The following is a 23,465-nucleotide window of genomic DNA, read 5'->3' on the forward strand; positions in this document are numbered from 1 at the left end:
ATGGTGATCATTCACCTAGAGCCAGGCATCCTGGAACATGAAGTCAAGTGGGCCTTAGGAAGCATCACTATGAACAAAGCTAGTGGAGGTGATGGAATTCCAGTTGAGCTATTTCAGATCCTGAAACATGGTGCTGTGAAAGCACTGCACTCAATATGCCAACAAATTTGGAAAACTCAGCAGTGGCCACAGGACTGGAATTTCATTCCAATCCCAAAAAAAGGCAGTGCCAAAGAATGCTCAAACTACCACACAATTGCACTCATCTCACACGCTAGTAAAGTAATGCTCAAAATTCTCCAATCCAGGCTTCAGCAATACATGAACCGTGAACTTCCAGATGTTCAAGCTGGATTTAGAAAAGGCAGAGGAACCAGAGACCAAATCGCCAACATCTGTTGGATCATTGAAAAAGCAAGAGAATTCCAGGAGAACATCTATTTCTGCTTTACTGACTATGCCAAAGCCTTCGACTGTATGGATCACAACAAACTGTGGAAAATTCTGAAAGAGATGGGAATACCAGACCACCTGACCTGCCTCCTGAGAAATCTGGTCAAGAAGCAACAGTTAGAACTGGACATGGAACAACAGACTGGTTCCAAATCGGGAAAGGAGTTCATCAAGCCTGCATATTGTCACCCTGCTTATTTAAATTTATATGCAGAGTATATCATGAGAAATGCTGGACTGGATGAAGCACAAGCTGGAATCAAGATTGCTTGGAGAAATATCAATAACCTCAGATATGCAGATGACATCACCCTTATGGCAGAAAGCAAAGAACTGAATAACCTCTTGATGAAAGGCAAAGAAGAGAGTGAAAAAGTTAGCTCAACATTCAGAAAACTAAGATCAAGGCATCTGGTACCATCACTTCATGGCAAATAGATGGGGAAACAGTGGAAACAGAGGCTGACTTTATTTTTTGGGCTCCAAAATTACTGCAGCCATGAAATTAAAAGACGCTTACTCCTTGGAAGAAAAGTTATGACCAACCTAGACAGCATATTAAAAAGCAGAGACATTACTTTGCCAACAAAGGTCTGTCTAGTCAAACCTATGGTTTTTCCAGTGGTCATGTTTAGATGTGAGAGTTGGACTATAAAGAAAGCTGAGCGCCGAAGAATTGATGCTTTTGAACTGTGGTGTTGGAGAAGACTCTTGAGAGTCCCTTGGACTGCAAGGAGATCCAACCAGTGCATTCTAAAGGAGATCAGTCCTGAGTGTTCATTGGAAGGACCGATGTTGGAGCTAAAACTCCATTACTTTGGCCACCTGATGCGAAGAGCTGACTCATTTGAAAAGACCCTGATGTTGGGAAAGATTGAAGGCGGGAGAAGGGGACAACAGAGGATGAGATGGTTGGATGGCATCACTGACTCAATGGACATGGTTTTGGGTAGACTCCAGGGGTTGGTGATGGACAGGGAGGCCTGGTGTGCTGCGGTTCATGGGGTCACAAAGAGTCGGACACAACTGAGTGACTGAACTGAACTGATTCTCCTGAGACAGGTGCACAGCAGGGGCCTGGCTGCGACTGTGGGGTAGAGCTGGTCTTTTAGACCTGTTCCCACAGGGCAGCCAGGCTTATGAGCATGCTGGAGGCTGTCTGGGAGTGGGTCAGCAACTCACCGTCCACCAGGACGATGTTCAGGCCTCTGCCCACGTTGTTTTTCACAGGACTCATGATCCTAAAGGAAAAAAGAGAAACAAAACACAACCATTGGTCCTGAGTGTAGAACAAGCACTGTGTTCCAGACTCTGGAACTCTGAGAGGGCCCACATGGTGCAATGCAGAAGTATCAGAGGATACACAGCATCATTTGGGCCATCTGCTTTCTCCTGGAAATGAGCAGTGGGCTGGATTCTCTGAGAGTCTCTCATGGCACGTTTGGACCAGAACAGTCTGCTCGGGGAAGAGGGAGGGTCCCTGCCTGGGGCTGGGAGGTGCTGGAGGGGTGGCCAGCCCGTCTCCCCAGGCCAGGAGGAAGGCAGAGTCCGGCCATGTCTGGGGTCCCCAAGAGGAGCCCAGCTGTGTTCCTACCACCCAGTATCCTGTCCTCTGGTGTCCTTGGGAAAACTGTCCTTCTCTGTCTCTAGCCAGGAGGTTCTCAGCACGGACCTCTCTCCCAGGCCTGGACAAGCGAGTATGCTGTGCCGCTGATCACAGTGATCAGGCCAGCGTGGTCATGTGACCTAGGCCAGCCAATGAGCCCCAGTCTCGGGACTTTCACAGGGTTAATTCACAAGGGGAAGCTCTTCCCAGTGGGGTACTAGACAGGGCTGTTACGTCAACCCAGCTGGTAGCCGCCCTCCTTCACCATATGAAGAAGTCCATTTTCAGTAGAGAAAACTGAATGCAATGACAGAGGAAACCAGAGCTGAAGGTGGTATGAGGGGGAGCCTTGATGACTAGGTTTGAACCCCTGGATTCAGCTGTTTCTGATGGCCACTGTCTCTGGGCTTTTGGGCACATGAACTGACAAGTCTCCTTGTTCTGCCTAAGCAATTTGGAGCTAGGTTCAGATTCCAGATTCCTGTCTCTGGCTTCTTTTGTAGGGTGGACTTGCTGCCTAGAAAGCCTGGCACACAGTCTTTGTCCTACACCTGGGCCGAAGCCCTGGCACCGCTGCCTCTGAGCTTTGACGCCTGGCCTTGATCTTGAACACTCCCCGTAGGCACGCCCCTCACAGGAAGCCCAGCAGCTTGGCTGTCAGATAGACCTGCGTTCACACCTGGCTCTACCAATGGTTAGCTGAGTAACTCTGTCTGAGTTTCCTCATCTTTATAAAGGGGAGAATTGTCGCCCACCTCTAGGAGTGCTGGGGTGCAAGGGAGATGCTGCTGCAAGGCATCTAGGAAGGCGCTGGCAGATTTGCAAGCCATCAGGATTATTACTATGTCTGACTAACCCACCCAGAGTAAAAGGAAGTGTGTGGAAGGTGTGGGCTGGTCTCAGGGCCACCCTGAGGCCTCTGAACTTGCTGATGAATAAAGGCATGAAAGTAATGAAATGCCAGAAACTTACGTTTGGTCCTCAAAGCACATGGTGGGGCCCACGACGTTGGCGGCCCCACTGACGATTTTAAACGCAAAGAAGTTGTCTGGGCAGGATTTGCTGAGGCCACACTTGTTCTTCACCAACTGTGAAGCTGGGGAGGGAACGCAGCAGCTTTGGTGGTGGCACGAGGCCCTGGAGGAGTAGGGGAGCTGGGAGTGGGGTGGTGGGAGGGTGGGGGAGTGGGGGGTGAAGGGCAGCTAAGGGCCTCTTCCCAGAGACATCTTCCCTGACTACCTAAGTCTACGGACTTGCCCCTTTCTGGGCTCCCACAACCCCATAAAGACACAGGATACCATGTGTCTGACCATCCAGAGTTCATTTCCGGGCTTCCCATCACAGCCTCAGCCCGGACACAATGCCTGCCTGTCTCCACACCCCGGGCAGCTGTGTGCGAAACAGTGAGTGGTGGGTTAGTGACCAGAGTCTCCAGAGTGATTAGGGGATTCTCCTGAGAACTTCCTCTTGAGCCACAGCAGCCTTTTGAGCTCTCAGAGGCCCCTGTGGACAAGTCCCTGGGGGTCCAGCATGGTGGGTGGGAGCATGTCCCACTAACCGGGTTTCCTTGAGCAAGCCCTCAACCTCCTTGCACATCCAGTCCCTCAGCTGGGAAACGGGCTAATGATGGTGCCTCCCCGCTGGGTCGTGTGTGGGCTTAATGAGTGCAGGTTAGTGTTCAGAGCTTATTGGCTGTTCCTGTCACTCACTTACCGTGCGCCTACTATGTCTGGACCCTGGGACTCACAGGGACTAGGCAGGTGGTTCTGGGACCTCCCACTGGGCTCAGCATGGTCTCTGGAGCCCATTGAGGACTCAACAGGTGAGACCTCTGATTTCTGTGGCTGTGATGAAGCCCTATATCCTCTTCACATGGCCCTCCCCAGGCAGACCCTGTGGAAGGCAGGAGAGGCAGAAGGGCCCTCAAACAGCTGCTGAGGTGTCACGCGTGCTGTCAGCCTGGCAGTTTCCAACTTGTATTAACGCGTGTGTTTTTTTTTTTTTAACACCACCTAACTTTGGAAGTTGCCCTTAGGAGGACTGAATAAATGGGGAGTTAGAGCGCTTTCACCTGCAGAGGGAGAGCTGTGGCCGGGCAGCCTCGCTCTCTTCCAGCCCCCGGGCCAGGCGTCCAGCTGAGCCACGCCAGGGGCACTTGGAGCAGACCCACAGGCTTCCTAAAGATGCGGCACATGCCAGGGCCTTGCTGTGTGCTAGGCACTGTGTCGAGCACTTTTTCTTTACTGTCTTCTTAAATCTTCCCCCATAACTCCCGTGGCTGGCACACAGTAGGCACTCAATAAATCCTCACTGAATGATCACCTAGAGCATCTGGGTGGGTCTGAGTCCAAGCTGGGAGGGTGAGTAGGGTCTCCATGCCCTTGCCGGCCTAGAGGGGGGCTTCGTGGGAATCGGAAACAAGCGCCCCTCTGCCAAGGGGGGACACGGCCCCTAGTGCCAAGCTCAGCGAGCCGCTGGTGCCTCTGAGTAGGTGAAGGCACCCTTTCCTAGGAGTGAATGCCGCCCGCACCAGGGCTCCCCTGGTGGAGTGGGTGGCCCTGACGATCTGAGTGGAATGCCCATCCTAGGCTCTCACCCCTCCACCCTGAGTTCCTGTACACCCGTCTGACAGGTGTAACCAGAGCTCCAACCGGAACATCATCACCAGAGAGTGAGGGCTGGGAGTGGAGATGCCCCCGAGGAGGTGTCCAGAGAGAGGGCCTGGCATGTGAACTGGATGTCCCTGCCCAGCCCTCTGGACAGAAGCTCCCACAAAACTGCTGGTGGAGGGTGAAGCTGGGAGGGGTCCTCTTCTCCTATGAGTCTTGGGGCCCCACCTCCGGCCACCTTCCCCCTCACAGGGAGCCCAGTTTACTTTAGAGTCCAGAGGGTCTCACCTTGCTGGACAGGTGGTTTCAGGCCTTGGGGACCACCCTGGAGTTGGCCCAGGGTCTGATCACCTGCACTGAGTCTGACAAACCCCATGTCAACAGGCCAGCTTAGCAGGCTTTTCTCAAATTGATTTTCTGACCATCCAGGCTTCACAGTCAAACTACTGGATGTAGGGGAGGAGGCCCAGGGGTCTCAGCCACTGAGGGGCAGGTGATTTGCTGTGTGGGTTTGGGTTCTGGGGGCTTCCTAAGCTGTCCCACCCCTCTGGGAAGCCCAGCGCTATTGCTCGGGGCATGCAGCTGACCGCTGGAGGGGTGCGGTCAGGGGGAACCTGGGCCAGTTTCAGGAATCTGCTGTGTGACTTGCCATAAATCTCTCCCTTTCGCTTTGCCAACTATAAAATGAGGGGATTGGTTTAGATCAGGAACGGAGAGGGGGACCCGGAGGTGCTGTCTCTGGTTGAGGTGTGTTGAGAGGGTGGGCTCCGGACTACAAGGAGAGGTTGACTCCCACTCTGCCACTTAGAGCGATGTTGCCTTGGCCAGGAGATTTCACCTCTCTGAGCCTCAGTTTCCTCATCGGTAAATGGGGGTATGTACAGCACCTACCTAGGGTTGTGGTAAGGATTGGGGAAGGTGTCCATAAAGTTCGGAATGCAGTGCTGGCAAGTGGACACTCAGTCCCTGTTACTATCATCATCACCATAATTGTCCCCTCCTCCTATCTTCTCTGCACCTCTGGAGCTGGGTCACTGTGAAACGCTGTTCCGACACCCAGCATTCCTGGGCTCCCACTGTTCTCTCCATTCCCATACTCACATACCTGACTCTGCAGGTTCTCTCCTGGAGTCCCAGCACTCCTGCCCCTAGGCCTTTGTACAGCATGGTACCTCCTGTGCAAGGAGCAGCTAAAAAGCCACCTCCTCCTTGAGGCCTTCCCAGACCCCATCCCAGTGGAAGGGGGTGGCCCTCCTGGAGCCCTGGGCACTTGCTCCCTCTCTCTCAGCACACATGGTTCTTCTACCCAAAGAGACAATCAGCACCCTCTTCTGATTGCTGCTGGGGCCCTTGTGGTGCCCAGCATGGCCCTGGTCCTCTGAATCAGGAGCCATAAGCCAATTCTGAGGTCACTGCAATGAGGATAATAAGCACAGCCTGCATCCTTGGAGCTTCCAGCCATGTAGGGGATGAGAGAGCGGAGGCAGGGTGGCTGCAGTTCATACTGTGGGCTGGGGGCACCAGGGAAGGGGGAGAGTTGAAGCCTCCCTAAGAGTCTGAATGGCTGAGAAGGGGCCACAGGGCTTGGGGGCTTCACAAGGCAACATCAGGCCAGGAGTGAGAGTTGGGCGGGCTCTGGGAACCCAGGTTTCTCTCAAAGCTTCAGGGCTGGGAGTAGACACCCTGGAACGCCTCACTCTAAGAGCATCAGGGCTGAGTTGACACTCACAGTTCTTGTGGGCTGAACCTGTTGGAGAGAAGACAGAATCGGGTGAGAAAGTGTTTTGAGCTTGCCCGCATAATGGAGGTGGGTCCTAGAAGGGAAATCAGAGTGGTGCTGGCTTGGCCAAGCACAGTCCCCCTCCCGTGGCACAGGGGTGAAATGAGCTGAAAGTCCTATTTTATCTGGGAGTCCTTCTGCACTTGCTGCTGCCACCTCTTCACACACACGCACACACACACACACACGCGCATGACTCTGTCACAGTTGAAAAGAAGCAAGCCTCTGTGGTGAGGCCCACTGGACTTGGAGCCTGATGGTGTGTGACCAACTGTGTGGGAGTTTTCTCCTCTGGGGCTGAGCCTCTGCGCCTGCACAGTGGGTGTGGGGAAGGTCCAGTGAGAGGAGCCCCGAGGGCCTGGCTGGGTGCCTGGAACCCTGGCCTCTGGGAGGGTCAGGACTGTGCCGGAGCCCCGAGGGCCTGGCTGGGTGCCTGGAACCCTGGCCTCCGGGAGGGTCAGGACTGTGCTGGAGCCCTGAGGGCCTGGCTGGGTGCCTGGAACCCTGGCCTCCGGGAGGGACAGGACGGTGCCGCTGCCACTGTTGAGCTGCCTTGTGGGTCCCTTCCTGACTCCTGCAGCCCCGACTGTCTGCACTGGGCTGCGCATCTCAGCTACACTGTGTGCAGGTTATTCCTGCGCTTCTGCATCAGCTCTCCCACTGGCCTGGTGCTAAGCCCTAGAGGACAGGGCTCCTAGTGGACAGAGAAACGTCAGTGCAGCGGGGGAGCTCTCCTTCTCTGGGGGACGCCCTCACTGACACTTTCTATTCGGTCCTCAGGAGGCTGCCCCCCACCCCTGCCTCCGAGGCCCAGGAGTATCCCATGCCCCGGCTGGGCCAGCCACAACAACATCATATCCCCCTGGATGCCGAGCCCTTCTCAGGTTTATATGTGGTCCCAGGGGACAGAGCTGAAGGGTGAGCAACTGGGAAGCTGGTGGCCAACATGCCTGTTGGGAGAGAAAGCTGCCCATGGAATGAGGTTAAACAGCAATGAGCGGAGCCCAGGGCACAGAGATTGACTCTGGGGCCTTTGTGGGAGCCCCTAGAGCCAGCCACACCTGAAATCCGACACCTTGGGCTTCCCAATGACCCAGGAAATGACATCCCACTTCGTTTAAACTACTTACAGTGGGGTTCATCACTCTCATCTGAAAGAACCCTGCCCAGTTTATCAGCCAAATCAGGAAATCTTTAATTGCCCAATTTCTGTGCCACAGACCCCTTTGGTGATCTGGAAAAGCCTATGAACTCCCCTACAAATAAATTTACTCCCACTTTTTTTGAGGCACTCAGTGTTTCTTACTCTACCAGGCGGCAAGTTATTAAATGTGTAAAATAAAATAGGTTGGATTAAAAAGGAAACCAACCATATACCAAGATAATAACAAAAACAGTAGGAAATGTGGTGCTTCCGTATTAATGCATTAAATCACTGTATGTGTTTTGCAAGACTCCAGTCATGTTAATATACTTCCACTTTTCTATATTCTATACTGAATTGCGTTTGTATCCCCCATTCAAACCCTGAGCTGGGGCCACATTCTGGGGTGCTCCTCATTCCAGGGTCTTGGGGGCCCAACACAGAGCAGTTGTGTGTTGAGCCTTGGGGGGATGTGTTGATTTTTCACACCCCGGGTGGCTCAGTTCTGAGAGGGAGACTACCTTGGGGGCTCCCTTCAAACACTCCCCTCCTACCCCAAGCTGGGGCTCTCTTCTCCACAACTCACTCCTGCTCTGAGCTGCCTGCACTGATCTGCACTGATCTCCTCCAAGGCCAGAAGCGTGGCCAAGTCAGTCTCTGGTCTGTGAAAGTGGTGCCCAGGGCCCACGGACCTGGTGGCCGCCACGTATCTATATCGATATAAACTGCTCTAAGCTGGTGTGGGGCATGCTGGACAAGGAGCAGACGGGGTAAGGGCCCGCTGAGATTCCACTGTGGGAAGCTGGTGGTAAGAGCAGGGTGCCTGTCCTCTCGCTGCTGTGAAGGCGTGAGCTGGCCAGGGCCACTAGAGGTTACTATGTTTGACTGCGTCAGTGGAGGTGATTCTTAGTCTTTAAGGAGGACAAATCCAGAGGTATAAATTTCCCTCCCTTTCTCTCCTTCCTTTGAAAGGATTTAGATCTGGGAGACCTGGGTTCCCAGTCCTGTTCTGACATCTACAAGGGACATTTCAGGAAGTTTCTTAACCTCTCAGAGCTTCTCTTTTTCTCAGACCACACATGAAATGACAACATGAGGTCCTGCTTGAGTCCACCCCACAGATATACTGTGAATCATTCCATGGGGCATTCATGCAGGTCCAGTGAGACCACGCATGTAAAGCTGCCAGCAACCATCGCCCATCCATCATTCACCCATCCACCCACCCACCCATCCACCCGTCCATCCATCCATCCACCCATCCATCCATATTTCTTTCACTTATCATGTTTACTGAGCATCTGGTCCAAGGTGTTAGAGAGATAGATAAACCCAGGACAAAATTCTGGCCTTCAGGAAGCTCACATTATATGAGCTGGAGATAGGTAATGATGAAGTAAACAAATAAACAGCACAATGATGGATAATAATGATGATCTGAAGGGGACAGGCTACAGGAAAGACTCTACAGGAGGAGGAGCAGGCGCAGGTAGAGCTGGGGTGCTCAGGAAGGTTTCTTTGAGGAGCAAACGTTTGAGCCGAGGCCCCAGGCTGAGAGGAGCCGCCACAGGGAGGTCTGAGCAAAGAGGAACCGCAAGCGTGGGTGGAATGCGCTCAGGGCCCGGGCAGTTTTCTCCCCCGCTCTGTCCCTCCCTTCTTCTCTTCTTCCCTCTGTCCTTCCTTCTTGGGTCATATTTCCAAAATGGTCCTTGATGCAGGCGCATGTTCTGACCAGGGCCTTGGAACACTTCTCTGTTCTCCGTGGGTTCTCAGCCTTCCTGACATTGGATTGGGGTGCGGTTTCCTTTTCCCTGACCCTGAATGTGTGGGGTCCCAAGGGCAGCCCTTTGCCATGTCTGGCCACTTCCTGGGTCACCCAGGGCTGGACTTGATCCTTGGCCCCTGGCCCCGGCTCTTGCCCACTCACCCATCCAGCGGGGCAGGCGGAAGGTTTTCATGTTGAAGTTGATATATTCTCGGATGAAGAGCCACGTGGTAGCCACGGCAAAAATAAGGGCCAGGTAGCGAAGCAGACCTGCAGAGCGAGGAGATACTGCCCTGAGACCACAACACTAGACCACATGGCAAGGCCTCACGGTAAGACTACACGTGGGTCCTTCCCAAATCCCCTCAGTGAGACCTCTTCCCAAGATCCCATGTTGGAGGGAGAGTCACAAGGATTAACATATTGATAGTCTATCTTTTTCCTGGATGCAAATTTGCTGGGGAATTTTGTGAGCACAGAACTCCACAGGGGTTAATCGGAAGAAAAAAAGAAAGCTAGGAGCCTTGGAAATGAACTTCACCAACTTCATATCTGAATGCACAGATGATAGGAAGAGTTAATCCTGTGTGTCAGTCGTGGTTGAACCTTATTTTCTCTGAACGTCATGTGAAAATGGAGCAACTCCCCTATGCTGCAGGTCCAGAGCTTGCCCACACCATGGACCAGTCCCCGGCCTGCATCCAAGACCATTGTGAATCCACGGGATGACCCAATGGGGGGTCATGCTGCAAAGTTACCTGGTGACACTCCCCAGGGTGGGGCCGCTGGGAGGGAGGCTTAGACACACACTTCCTGGGCTCCTCTTAGCCTTTTGGAGAGTGTCTCAGGGGGTGAGGTCTGGGAATTAGCACCCTGAGGGGAGGCCTGAGGACTCCGGCAGGAGAGTAGGAGGCAGGTGAGCCTCGGCTCGAGAGGCAGGAAGGCTCGGGGTGGCCACCCCCTACTGTGTGACCTCGAGCAGGGGCTCAGCACCTCTGAGCTGAAGCCCCTCAGTCACAGAGTGGACAGAGTAACGTGCCTGCTGCCGAGCCCATGGCTGGTGGGGAAAGATGTAGTAGTTGTCCCCACTAGGCGGCCTCTAGGGTGGCTTTGGGGGGTGGGGTTGGTCCCTTGTGTTTTCCATCAACTCCCCCCAAAAGCCGTCACAAGCAACGCGTGGCGCTCTGCAGGAGCGCACACCCGCCTGCCCAGCGTGGCCTCCCCGCCTCACAGCCAGGCTGCTCCCTGTCTTCTCTCCCGCACACGTGAGCCGGGCCCGGAGCTCCCTGTCTGCTCCCTCTCCTCGTGATTCTGCCAGGGCTGCAGCAGGCCGCACCACGCCTCCCATCTCAAGGACTCTGGAGACCCCCATTCTGCATTGAGAGTCAAATCTGACCTGCAGGCAAGTTCCCTCGCTCCGTGCCTGACCTCCCTCTCTGTCTGCGGCCACAGCGCTCTGAAGGTGCCGGGTCTCGTCTGACCTCTCTGTCTGCACCAGCCCTGCTCCTCAGCCCTGAATTCAGCTGTGGCTTTGTGCTGGCAAGGGAGAAGGCCCTCCGGATCCCATGGGTGGGGCTCAGGTGTGCGGGGTCCCTCGTCTTCGAGGGCCTCGGCTCGCATCATTCGGCACTCCTTTTGTGTGGGGTGCTAGGCGAGCGGCAGACACGCATTATCTCAGTCCCCTCTGTGCTGTATACTACTGCTTATCCCTGCTGTCAGGTGGGGAAGCCGCACCTCAGAGATCTGGTCACTGGCTAGTAAGTGACAGGAGGTGGGACCTGAACCTGGGTAAGTAAGGTGCCTATAACACCCGTGCTCTTCAGGGACCTACATTCAATATTCTTTAATAAACCACAATGGAAATGAATATAGAAAATAAGGTGTGTATATATGTATATAACTGTACCACTGTGCTGTACAGCAGAAATTAACACAAGGTTGTAGATCAACTGTACTTTAACAGGCTTCCCTGGTGGCCCAGACGGCAAAGAATCTGCCCGCAATACAGGAGACTGGGGTTCAATCCCCGGGTTGGGAAGATCCCCTGGAGAAGAGAATAGCAACCCATTCCAGTATTCTTGCCTGGAAAATCCCAAGGACAGAGGAGCCTGCCAGGCTACAGTTCATGGGGTTGCAAAGAGTTGGACACAACTGAGTGACTAACACACACTTCAATAAAAATAAGTAAAAGTTGTGCTCTGAACTTCCTCACTGGTGTTTGGAAATACAAATGAATTGTATCAGTTTTGTTTGGTGAATTCCTCAGTTCCCCCCTCTCTCTCTACACAGAGAGTACAGTCTGAGGGTGGAAGCTTGGAGCAAAGTCCTCTCCTGGTGCCCAGCCCTGTGGTGACAGGATTCTAGAATAGTCCTCTACAAATGCTTTGTCTGTACAAACATTTACAAATGTTTTGTCTGTAATTTCCAGCCAGGGTGAAGTGTTTCCCAGAGCAGGTGAGTCTCCATGTTCCCAGCCAGGTGGGCCAGTTTCTGCAACCCTTAGCCTTGAGGCAGGAAGTCTCCTCTTTACACTCTTCCAGGCTCTCCCTGGATTGGTCTTTCCCTGGAATTCTGGCCTGACTAGCTGAGAACGGATGAAGCCAAGTAGGCTGTGAGTCCAGGATGGGCAGACACTGCTGACAGAAAAGCGATTCCCAAACCTGATTCAGACTCAACCTTGAACCCTGGAGTCCTCAGAGCCTGGCCTTACCTGACAGTCTCATCCTGTCGAGGTGAAGAGCGGCTGGGGGTCAGGGTCGGTCTGTGGAGAGAAGAAAATAAGATTGGAAACTGGTATCCAGGGTGTGAAAGTGAACAAGACTGAAGATGAGGGGTAGGTTCCTAAAACCCAGCGCGCCGTAGTCCTCTTGGTTTGGTGCCGTCTGTTTCCTCTCTGCCTTCACCTCTTCTTCGCTTTTGCCCCTGGAGTTTCATATTCAGTTCAACATGCCTTTTTTGGAATGCAGAGATTAGGATGCAGAGGAAGATGCAGTCTGCCAGCCATCATCCCTTGGAGGTTTGATTCATCCATGCATCTACCCATCCATTTGTCCATCCATCCATCCATTTATACACTCATCCATCCTTCCAACCATCCATCCATCCATTTGTCCATCTGTCCATTCATTTGTACATCCATGCATCCTTTCATCCATCCATCATTCTGTCCCTCCAGCCAGCTGAGAGATATTGAGCTAGCCAGCCCCAGTGAAACCATTAGGAAGCAGAAGCTCAAGTGATCTTTGCTGATGGGCCCACATTATGAGTAACAGGGACTCACACAGCACACAGGTGAGTTTGCTCCGGATACCATATGTGCATCATCTTCTTTAATCCTCATACCCACCCCACCTCCCTTCCCCCACCCCCCCCATGCCTCCACACTCCCGCTTTAGGGGTGAGTAAGCTAAGACTCTCCATTGTTAAGCCCAGAGCCGTTCAGTGTGCCAGGGTCAGGGGCAGAATCTCGATGCAGGTCTCAGCTGCCTCGTTTCCATGATGTCACCCTGTCAGTGCTGTCTCAGAGAGAGATGAAACTGAAGTTTCCTCCCTTCCTGAGTCCTGGGCAGGGGCAGGACTCGGTCCCACCTTGCCCCTCTGCTGCCCCAGCTACTGGTAGTTACCAGGGATTTGACAGTGCTGAGACCCCTCAGGAGGTGTCTGGAGATGAAGAAGAGGGGAGAGCAAGGCAGGTGGGAACTGTTCTGGGTCTTAGACCCCTCCAGCCATCTGGAGGGTCTCTGACTGCAGCGACTTGCTTCCACCACTCTTCCTGCCTCCTCCCCATCCTAGAATCCTCTTTATCCTAAGAATCCATTTCAACAGACTCTGTATCCAAAGCCCAGCAGCCAAGGATCCAGACAGGAGACAGAAGACCTGGACAGCACCTGGTACCAAGGTGGTCAGGTTGGGTCTGTCCTTGTTATTTCATCAATGGCAACAGCAAATGCAACCCATATTTCCTTTCGAGAATAATGAAAAATCCTCCCACGCACCCTGGCCCTCTACCCTTCTAAGACCTTCCAGGTGAGAAAGCTGAGCTATCACCTGGCCTCACCTGCAGGAATTTTGTAGGACTTTAAATTTCTGAAATTTGTATTACCAAGCTTTTCTTCTTTTAGATAAAAAAAATACATATATATATATTTAAATTAAATAAATTTTTGGCTGTGCTGGGTCTTTGCTATGGGGGCTTTTCTTTAGCTGTGGCGAGCGGGGGCTCGCGGTGCTCTGGCGTCTCGTTGCAGTGGCTTCTGTGGTTGATGAGCACGGGCTCTAGGGTGCGCGGGCTTCAGCAGTTGCAGCTCTCAGGCTCTAGAGCACAGGTTCAATAGCTGTGGCACAAGAGCTTAGTTGCTTCGCAGCATGTGGGATCTTCCCAGACCAGGGACTGAACCCGTCTCCTGCCTTGGCAGGCGAATTCTTAACCATGGAGCCACCAGGGAAGCCCTACTGTACTCTTGAATGTTCTCAGAATATTTCCTACAGAAAGCAGCCCAGGCTCCTGGGTGAGGCTTAAAGGACATTCTGTCGGGTCCCCCGTGTGTGGAGGAGCCAAGAGACCTGGGGGCCGGACAAGATGGAAGGACAGCGACAGGGTCTGACAGATGAAGGGACAGACATGGATATTGATGGAGATAGAGACTAGAGAGACAAAAACAAGGACAAGAGGGAGAGGAACGTGGCAGAGATATAGGGACAGAAGGAGAGAAAGAAGACAGAGCAGAGAGACAGGATGAGAGAGACAGAGGGTAAGTCCTCATGACAGGCTTATGCCCAGCTTCAGAGGGAGCAAGTGAGACAGGCAGAGGGCAGGGGGCATGTACCTGGGCAGGGGGCTAGCCTCTCCCTCTGGTGCCCACGCCGAGCAGGGCTTTTCCGGCCTGACGTTCTTCCTGGCCAAGTCCCTGGTGACCCACTCAGCCCTTCAGAGCTCGCTGGGCGCCTGAGTCCCCAGGTGGCTCATTCTGCCAGCCAGCAGTGTCGGGGGGGTGGGAGGGTCTGGAGCTCAGGTCAGGCCTACTGAAGGTGGAGCAGGATGGGGAAAAGCTCCTGGGGCAGGTATGCAGGGTGAGGCAGGAATTCTCTCTGCAGCCTCCCAGACCTGGAACAGTTTCCTTCCTCTTTGTTTCTAGGATTACCTCAACCTGTTATTCAGGTTATGAAATTGTGAGGCAAAGGCACAGGAAGAAACATCCTGTTCCCCTGCCTGCTAGCTTGAGTGGCCTAGGCACAGACTCAGTGGAGAGTGGAGGGTGGGAAGCAGGAGATGGGGGTGGGGAGGTCAGAAGTTAGAAGGCATGAGTTGCTAACAAACTGCTTCACTGCGAACTGAGCAGATTGCCCATAGTCTGCCTTCACCATCCACGAGCCTCTCTGTTTGTCGTGCCCTCTCCCCCGGACAGCTTTTGACTTCTGGCCTCAGGTCCAACCCTGTGTACTGGACCCCGGGCATGCTCTGCTTTTCCATGCCAGGCCTTGTCTTCTGCAGGCCTGGTAGGGTGCTGAGCACTCAGGAGGTGCTTGCTGAATATTTGAGGACTGATCGAATTGGACTTCTTGCATAGTCCTGGAAGGTTAGGATGATGAAACCACCAGGTTGAGAAGGAAGCTGAAGTTCAGAGAGGGCAAGTGACTTGTCTGAGACCACACAGCCAATTGTGGATTTTATTCCTAAAGCATTCTCTGAGGACTGGTTGGAAGCAGGCTGGAGGTGCACTAGGAATGGGGATGTGACTGTGAACAAGAGGCACTCTGGAGCATCCCTGGGCCTCTGGTATTGCTCGTCCCTCTGTCTGAACACTGTTGCTCCGCCTCTTTGCCTGGAACACTCCAATTCATCCTTCCAGTCTCAGTGTAGCAGCCACTTCCTCTGGGAAGTTACCCGTGACCCTCCAAGATCAAACACCTACCTGTGGTTTTGAGTGGGAGAATGTCCTTCACGGTACCCTAGCTTGTCTAAAGGGGCTGACCACTCAGAGCACTCTGATTCCTTGTGATTGGTTCAGGAGGGAGCATGTGACCCAAACAAGACCAATCAGAGTTTTTTCCTGAGGGGTCTCTGGGAACTCCGGAGAGGGAGGCCCTTTTCTCCTTGATGATGCTAAGCTTGATGTCTGTAATCCTGGGGTGGCTGGAGTCCCTTTGGTACCCCCTGCCAGTAGCTGCTGTAGACAAACCTCCCCAGAAGATGCAAATACAAGGGCCAGTGCCCGCAGTCTTGAAAGAATCAGGCAGCAAAAAACCTGTGAGGTCAGGAAGGAGGATGGATTTGGGATCAGACAGGCCTGGCTTTGTCACTTAGCACTTGTGTGTTCTGGGGCACATGGGTCTTAGCTTCCTCCTTATAAACTGCGGCCAATGCTATCTACCTGTCCTGAAAAATGTAGTCGGCAGGGAGACCACCTGCTTAGAAGGCGTCTGCTGCTCTGACAGCATCCACACCATTTCCTGCCTGTTGGCAGGTCCCATTTGCCCTGCGGCTTCCTGCAAGGGCACCCTCATGGCAGGATTCCTTTATGAATGTTTGCCGTTTCTGTGAAACCAGAATGGCATCACAGTATCTTTCTGTCTGGTTATTTGTGATATTTCTTAATGGCCCTACAGAAGCTGGGACAGCTTCCTGCTTCCTGTAGCCCTCTGTAAACAAGTGCCTTGAAGCTCAATCTTGACCTGTCACAGAGTCCTGATGGATGAAGAAAGGGTTACTTTCTTTCCAGACTGAGAGGGTTGAGGTAAGCACCCTGATGCAGAAATAAGTGGGCACTTCCTCTGATTAAATCTGGTCTATGGTTCCTGTTGATCTCAGGATAAAAGTTGAAGTATTTCACGTGGCTTATATGGCCTTGTATACAGCAAAAGGAGAAGAGGGCAGCAGAGGATGAGGTGGCTGGATGGCATCACCGACTCAATGGACATGAACTTGGGCAAATTCTGGGAGACAGTGAGGGACAGGGAGGCCTGGCAGGCCACTGTCCATCGGGTTGCAGAGAGTCGGACATGACTTAGCTCTGCGTCTCGCCTGGCGTGGCCATTGGCCACAGGTCAATGCTCTGTGCTCTGTTTACCAGGTCATTGCTAAGGGGGTGTGAACTTGAGGCCAGAACGACAACAATGCAGCCTTGTATGATCTAAGCCCTGACGTGAGGGTGACCTTGCCAGCCTCATCACTGCTGTCTCTACTTCCATTCTGCTCTCACCCCCAGAACTGCCCTGAGTGACACGCTCTTCCCTTTCTGCTTTGCACACGTGATTTCTCTCTACCTGCCTTCCCTGTACGGCTCATGTCTTCAGGCCCTTACCTAGCAGCCCTCTGTTGTTGGAAAAACAAAACTCAGAAGCGATTTCCTAGCCCATCACAGGCATGCAGGCTCAGCCAACAGTCATTTCAGAATCAGCCCTGAGTTGCAGAGGAAAGGAACGCAGGGCTCTGTGAACAAGCTCTGCGTCTCGCCTGGCGTGGCCGTTGGCCACAGGTCAATGCTCTGTGCTCTGTTTACCAGGTCATTGCTAAGGGGGTGTGAACTTGAGGCCAGAAAAAGAACTCGGAGACATTGGGTGACAATTAGCACCAGCTGAAGCTCTATGTCTGCACCTTCAATGGCTTTAGTCCTTCAGACTTTTTAGCACCTCTTGGCAATCAGGTTTCCTCCCATCTGCCCAGACCGCACCTCAGATTACAGACACAGGGGGTGATCTGGCGGGTTTGCTTTCAGACCACTGCAGTCAAGTGAATATTGTGATAAAGCGAGTCACACGAACTTTTTTGTTCCCAAGTACATATGCTATGCTATGCTAAGTCGCTTCAGTCGTGTCCGACTCTGTGTGACCCCATAGACGGCAGCCACCAGGCTCCCCCGTCCCTGGGATTCTCCAGGCAAGAACACTGGAGTGGATTGCCATTCCCTTCTCCAATGCATGAAAGTGAAAAGTGAAAGTGAAGTCGCTCAGTCGTGTCCGACTCTTAGCGACCCCATGGACTGTAGCCTACCAGGCTCCTCCATCCATGGGATTTTCCAGGCAAGAGTACTGGAGTGGGGTGCCATTGCCTTCTCCGCAAGTACATATAAAAGTTGTATTTACACCATATTGTAGTTTATTATTAACAGAAGCAGAAGATATTAACAAGAGGAGGCAAGAATACCCAGAACTGTACAAAAAAGATCTTCACAACCCAGATAATCAGGGTGTGATCACCTACCTAAAGCCAGACATCCTGGAATTAGGAAGCATCACTCCGAACAAAGCTAGTGGAGGTGATGGAATTCCAGGTGAGCTATTTCAAATCCTGAAAGATGATGCTGTGAAAGTGCTGCACTCAATATGCCAACAAATGTGGAAAACTCAGCAGTGGCCACGGGACTGGAAAAGGTCAGTTTTCATTCCAATCCCAAAGAAAGGCAATGCCAACGAATGCTCAAACTACCGCACAACTGCACTCATCTCACACGTTAGTAAAGTAATGCTCAAAATTCTCCAAGCCAGGCTTCAATAGTACGTGAACCGTGAACTTCCAGATGTTCAAGCTGGTTTTAGAAAAGGCAGAGGAACCAGAGATCAAATTGTGGACATCCTTTGGATCATCGATAAAGCAAGAGAGTTCCAGAAAAACATCTATTTCTGCTTTATTGACTATGCCAAAGCCTTCGACTGTGTGAATCACAATAAACTGTGGAAAATTCTGAAAGAGATGGGAATACCAGACCACCTGACTTGCCTCTTGAGAAATCTGTATGCAGGTCAGGAAGCAACAGTTAGAACTGGACATGGAACAACAGACTGGTTCCAAATCATGAAAGGAGTATGTCAAGACTGTATATTGTCACCCTGCTTATTTAACTTCTATGCAGAGTACATCATGAGAAATTCTGGGCTGGATGAAGCACAGCTGGAATCAAGATTGCTGGGAGAAATATCAATAACCTCAGATATGCAGATAGAAAGCGAAGAACTAAAGAGCCTCTTGATGAAAGTGAAAGAGGAGAGTGAAAAAGTTGGCTTAAAGCTCAACATTCAGAAAACTAAGATCATGGCATCCGGTCCCATCACTTCATGGCCAATAGATGGGGAAACAGTGGAAAGAGTGGCTGACTTTATTTTTTTGGGCTCCAAAATCACTGCAGATGATGACTGCAGCCATGAAATTAAAAGATGCTTGCTCCTTGGAAGAAAAGTTATGACCAACCTAGACAGCTTATTAAAAAGCAGAGACATTACTTTACCAACAAAGGTCCATCTAGTCAAAGCTATGGTTTTTCCAGTGGTCATGTATGGATGTGAGAGTTGGCAGTAGAGGGGCCCATTTCTGAGGTCAGGGCCCCTGAGTTTGTATGTCAGCTCCACACTGTGTGACCTCAGATAAATTGCTTAACTCCTCTGAGCCTGTTTCCTCATCTGTAAAATTGGAAAGAAGGCTAATAGACCCTAATTTGTAGGATTGTGAAGATGAAATAGAACAGGACATAAAGCACATGAAGATTAGCTTTTGTTTTAGAATAAATATAGCACAGCAGCAGTCACAGGGTAGATAATCAAAATGGTTGTTTTCTTACATCTTCCGAACTGCCTGGTGGACCTTGCCCATCCACCTTTAGACTCTTGGGGAAACAATGAAAACAGTGACGGACTTTATTTTTTGGGGGGCTCCAAAATCACTGCAGATGGAGACTACAGCCATGAAAATAAAAGATGCTTGCTCCTTGGAAGAAAAGTTATGACCAACCTAGACAGCATATTCAAAAGCAGCGACATTACTTTGCCAACAATTGTTCATCTAGTCAAATCTATGGTTTTTCCAGTAGTCATGTATGGATGTAAGAGTTGGACTATAAAGAAAGTTGAGCGCCAAAGTACTGATGCTTTTGAACTGTGGTGTTGGAGAAGAGTCTTGACAGTCTCTTGCTCCGCAAGGAGATTCAACCAGTTCATCCTAAAGGAAATCGGTCCTGAATATTTATTGGAAGGACTGATGTTGAAGCTGAAACTCCAATATTTTGGCCACCTGATGCGAAGAACTGACTCATTTGAAAAGACCCTGATGCTGGGAAAGATTGAAGGCGGGAGGAGAAGGGGACAACAGAGGATGAGATGGTTGGATGGCATCACCAACTCAATGAACATGAGTTTGGGTAAAGTCCAGGAGTCGGTGATGGACAGGGAGGCCTGGAGTATTGCGGTCCATAGGGTTGCAAAGAATTAGACACGACTGAGCGACTAAACTGAACTGAACTGTAGTCTATTATGTGTGCAGTGGCATCATGTGTAAAAAAATAATGCATATATCCTAATTAAAAATATTCTTTGCTAAAAAATGCTATCATCTGAAATCTTTTTGTAATAGTGGCACCAAAGATCACTGATCACAGATCTCCACAATAAATACGATAATAGTACAAATGTTTGAAATATTGCAAGAATTAATGAATGTGACACATGAAGTGAACAAATGCTGTTTGAAAACCGGCACTGAGAGTTGTGCTTGACACAGGATTGCCGCAAACCTTTAGTTTGTAAAAAATGCAATATCTGCAAAGTGCAATAAAGCAAAGAATAATAAAATGAAGCATCTTTATATTGCTTAAATTCCGGACCCTCAGTTTCTACAAAGCAGGACAATCCCATTCAGACATACCAGGCAGAAGAAATGGCCCACACACAGCATACAAGCTTGTCTTGGCTGTCCTGTGCCCACAGCAGACATCAACAATCAATCACAGTCTTCACCTCAGTACCTTTTCAACCTAGCACTCTAGGCAGAAGCAATCTACTCCTACTCTTATCTTACAGGTTTCCCAAAGTAGAAAATAGCAGACCCTTGGTGTTGTAGGACATACTCCTCGTGTTCTCTCACAAGATCCTGTGACACCCCACCTGAGGGTTTCTCTTGGACCACCTTGGGGCAGGGTGAGAAAGTCAGGGAGTCTATGACCCTGGAACAGTCCTCGGGTAGTAGGGCTGAGACAGTGAGGGTAATATCCTAGCTTTCTCATGCCTAGACAGGTGACTGAATTACGTCCTCTGAAAATTCATAAGGAGTACTAACTGCTTGCAGTACCTCAGAATATGGCCTTATTTGGAAATGAGTTGCTGGTCAGTAGGGTGGGCCCCAAGCTACCATGACTGCCATCCTTCTACAAAGGGGCTATTTGGACACAGAGACACACACACACAGAGGGTGTCACAGGAAGTAGGAGCCACCCTGCCACAGACCACGGAACTACCAGAAGTTAGTAGGGAGGCTCCCTCCTTCCCCTTAGCACCTTCTGAGGGAGCAAGGCCTGCTGACACCTTCACCTCAGGCTTCCAGCCCAGGACGGGAGACAACGCATTCCTGTGGCATAAGCCGCTCAGCCTGTGTACTTGGTTATGCAGCCTGCCTGAGGGGACTGGCACAGGGGGTCGGCCCTGAGGTGTGCCCACTCTGTTGCCCAGACCCTGCTGGGACACCGGGGCTCGGTCACCCACAGCATCCTGTTGCATACAACAGCACCCTCTATGCCCCCCGCCCCCAGTACCGCCTGGTGTCACGTTCCACATAAGCTACATTCCCTAGGGTCTACCGCGGAGGAAACCGACTCAAAACAGCATGAAACTGACCTGCCTTCCCTCCCCTTGGGTTTTCCAGTCCTGGGCTCCCTGGCTTCCCACAGTCCCACCCTTCTCCCCACTTCTGACCAAGTGGTCTCTCCAAGAACTTGCCTGGCCTGTGGGTGGCATGCGGAGGGTCTCTGCTTCTCCTTCTGGCCTGCTAGGCCTCCCCACCTGCTTGGGAAACCCCCTCACCTTCATGTGACCACTGCCTGGGGGTGACACCCTGTGTGATCCCAGCCCCAGGACGGGGAGCCCCCACCCAGCCACCACCTCCTCTTCCCAGGAGACATGACATTTCTTCTTCATAATCCCAGTCTCCAGGGATTCTCCTCCTGGCACCTCTATTAGGAGACATTGACCAGACTGTTTTCTGGGTGATCTCTTGAGCAAGACTTGTTTGAGCTAATAATAAAAATAATACTTATAAATAAAATAATACAAATAGCTACCATTTACTGAGTGCTTAGGAGAAGGCAATGGCACCCCACTCCAGTACTCTTGCCTGGAAAATCCCATGGTTGGAGGAGCCTGGAAGGCTGCAGTCCATGGAGTAGCTGAGGGTCGGACACGACTGAATGACTTCACTTTCACTTTTCACTTTCATGCATTGGAGAAGGGAATGGCAACCCACTCCAGTGTTCTTGCCTGGAGAATCCCAGGGATGAGGGAGCCTGGTGGGCTGCCCTCTATGGGGTCGCACAGAGTCAGACACGACTGAAGTGACTTAGCAGCATCAGCAGCAGCAGCATTGAGTGCTTAGCATGCACGTGGAATCAGGGGGAGAATTTTCCACACCTATCTTACCAAATCCCCATAGCAACCCTAGGAGTTGGATACACTAGTGTCTCCACCTCTTACAGGAGGAAGTTGAGGCTTGAGGAAGGTGAGGTGTGGCTGCAGAGCTGAGATTCACACCCTTGGCAGCAAATAGCAGAGGGTGAAAATGCCGGGCATAGCAACCCAAGACTGATCTGCACTCACTGCGTTCCAACATGGAAGGGCAATGGGTGAGAGGGAGTTTGAGTGTGTAGGAATAAGACCTGATGCGTGAAAAAGTAGGTGTCCGAATTCAAACGATGAGCATTCTCTGGGATAGATCACATCTTGGGTCACAAATCAAGCCTTGAGAAAGTTAAGAAAACTGAAATCATATCAACCATCTTTTCCTACCACAAAGGATGGTTCTACATACTAAGTACAGTAAGTCAAACAGAGAAAGAAAAACATCATACGATATCATTCAGATGTGGACTCTAATTTAAAAAAAGAAGAAACTAGCAAACTTATAGCTACCAAAGGGAAAACACTTCTGGGGAGGGGGTGGGTAGATAAATCAGGAGCCTGGAATGAACATACACACACCACTATATGTAAGATAGTAACCAACAGGGACCTACTATACAGCACAGGGAAAAGTGAAAGTGAAGTCGCTCAGTTGTGTCCGACTCTTTGCGACCCCATGGACTGTAGCCCACCAGGCTCCTCCCTCCATGGGATTACTGGGTTGCCATTTCCTTCTCCAGGGGATCTTCCCGATCCAGGGATCAAACCCAGGTCTCCCGCGTTGCAGGCAGACACTTTAACCTCTGAGCCACCAGGGAAGAGTTTAGCACAGGGAACTCTACTCAATATTCTGTGATAACTTATGTGAGAAAAGAATCTACACAAGAATGAACACATGTATACATATAACTGAATCATGCTGCTGTACACCTGAACTTAATGCAACGTGGTAAATCATGGTAATCCAGTAACATTAAAATTTAAAAAAAGTTTTCTTCTAAAAATAAAAAAGACTAAGGTAGAGAGACTTGAAGAGAATGCAAAAGCAGAGACACGGAGGCTGAAAGTGACAGACACATGTGAGCTCACTGGTGTTCACCTGCACACGCACACACACGCATGCACACAAACACACCCCCCATCAGTCAGGGTGTCGCTGAGTCCCGGAGGATGATGCATGTGACCCCACCCAGACCCGGTCCCCTCTACCCTGAGTTTCCAGTCGCCCCTCAAGGCTGTCGTGAACGCTGGACTGTGGTGGCTCAGGCCTGCGTGAAGTCATCACAGTAACCAGAGGCAGCCTCTCATTCTCTAAATGGTCCTTCTTGTAAACTCCCGGTATTTATAGGCAATTATTGATCGTGTCACCAATACAGAGGGAGATAAACAGCCAATAAATCCATAGGCAATAAGGCTGGTGGCTGGAACAATTTGTTCCAGTGACATTTATTTCAGAGGGAAATAAACCCATTACTTCCATTATGTCCTGTTTTCCTGTTTTCATGTTATTTATTGGTTTTAACAGTCTTCTCCAGCTCTGGCCAATGGTAGGGTTGCTGGGCCACGCAGCTGGAGATGCAGGAAGATGTGAGGAGATGCAGACGGGTATGTTTGCCACTATGTGAGGAGATGCTGCGGAGAATGAAGCCGCATGGAGGAAAGGATCCAAGATAGAGACAGAGCCCTGGGGATGTCATCTGAGCCCTAGATCAAGCCTTGCTTGAAATCAGAGTTAT

The 23,465-nt window shown here is 51.3% G+C and overlaps 1 protein-coding gene across 3 annotated transcripts in view; it reads right to left on the bottom strand.

The window, feature by feature from the left end:
• The window catches only part of FAM3D (family with sequence similarity 3 member D), a 39,668-nt gene that overhangs the window by 13,078 nt on the left and 3,125 nt on the right, over positions 1-23,465 (bottom strand). For 2 of the 3 annotated variants that reach the window (XR_003507818.1, XM_027523288.1), the window contains exons 1-6: positions 14,184-14,366; positions 12,068-12,118; positions 9,520-9,627; positions 6,398-6,415; positions 3,032-3,155; positions 1,636-1,694 (exon numbers count right to left, since the gene is read on the bottom strand). Coding sequence is in view for 2 of the 3 variants with exons in the window: in XM_027523288.1 (XP_027379089.1) it covers positions 1,636-1,694; positions 3,032-3,155; positions 6,398-6,415; positions 9,520-9,627; positions 12,068-12,080 (322 nt within the window). In the remaining variant the exon portion in view is untranslated. Of the gene's footprint in view, positions 1-1,635; positions 1,695-3,031; positions 3,156-6,397; positions 6,416-9,519; positions 9,628-12,067; positions 12,119-14,183; positions 14,367-23,465 lie in introns of those variants that run through there. The other variant, XM_027523289.1, reaches the window with a different exon arrangement.

Source organism: Bos indicus x Bos taurus, chromosome 22, assembly GCF_003369695.1.
Source record: "Bos indicus x Bos taurus breed Angus x Brahman F1 hybrid chromosome 22, Bos_hybrid_MaternalHap_v2.0, whole genome shotgun sequence".
NCBI classification, from domain to species: Eukaryota; Metazoa; Chordata; class Mammalia; order Artiodactyla; family Bovidae; genus Bos; species Bos indicus x Bos taurus.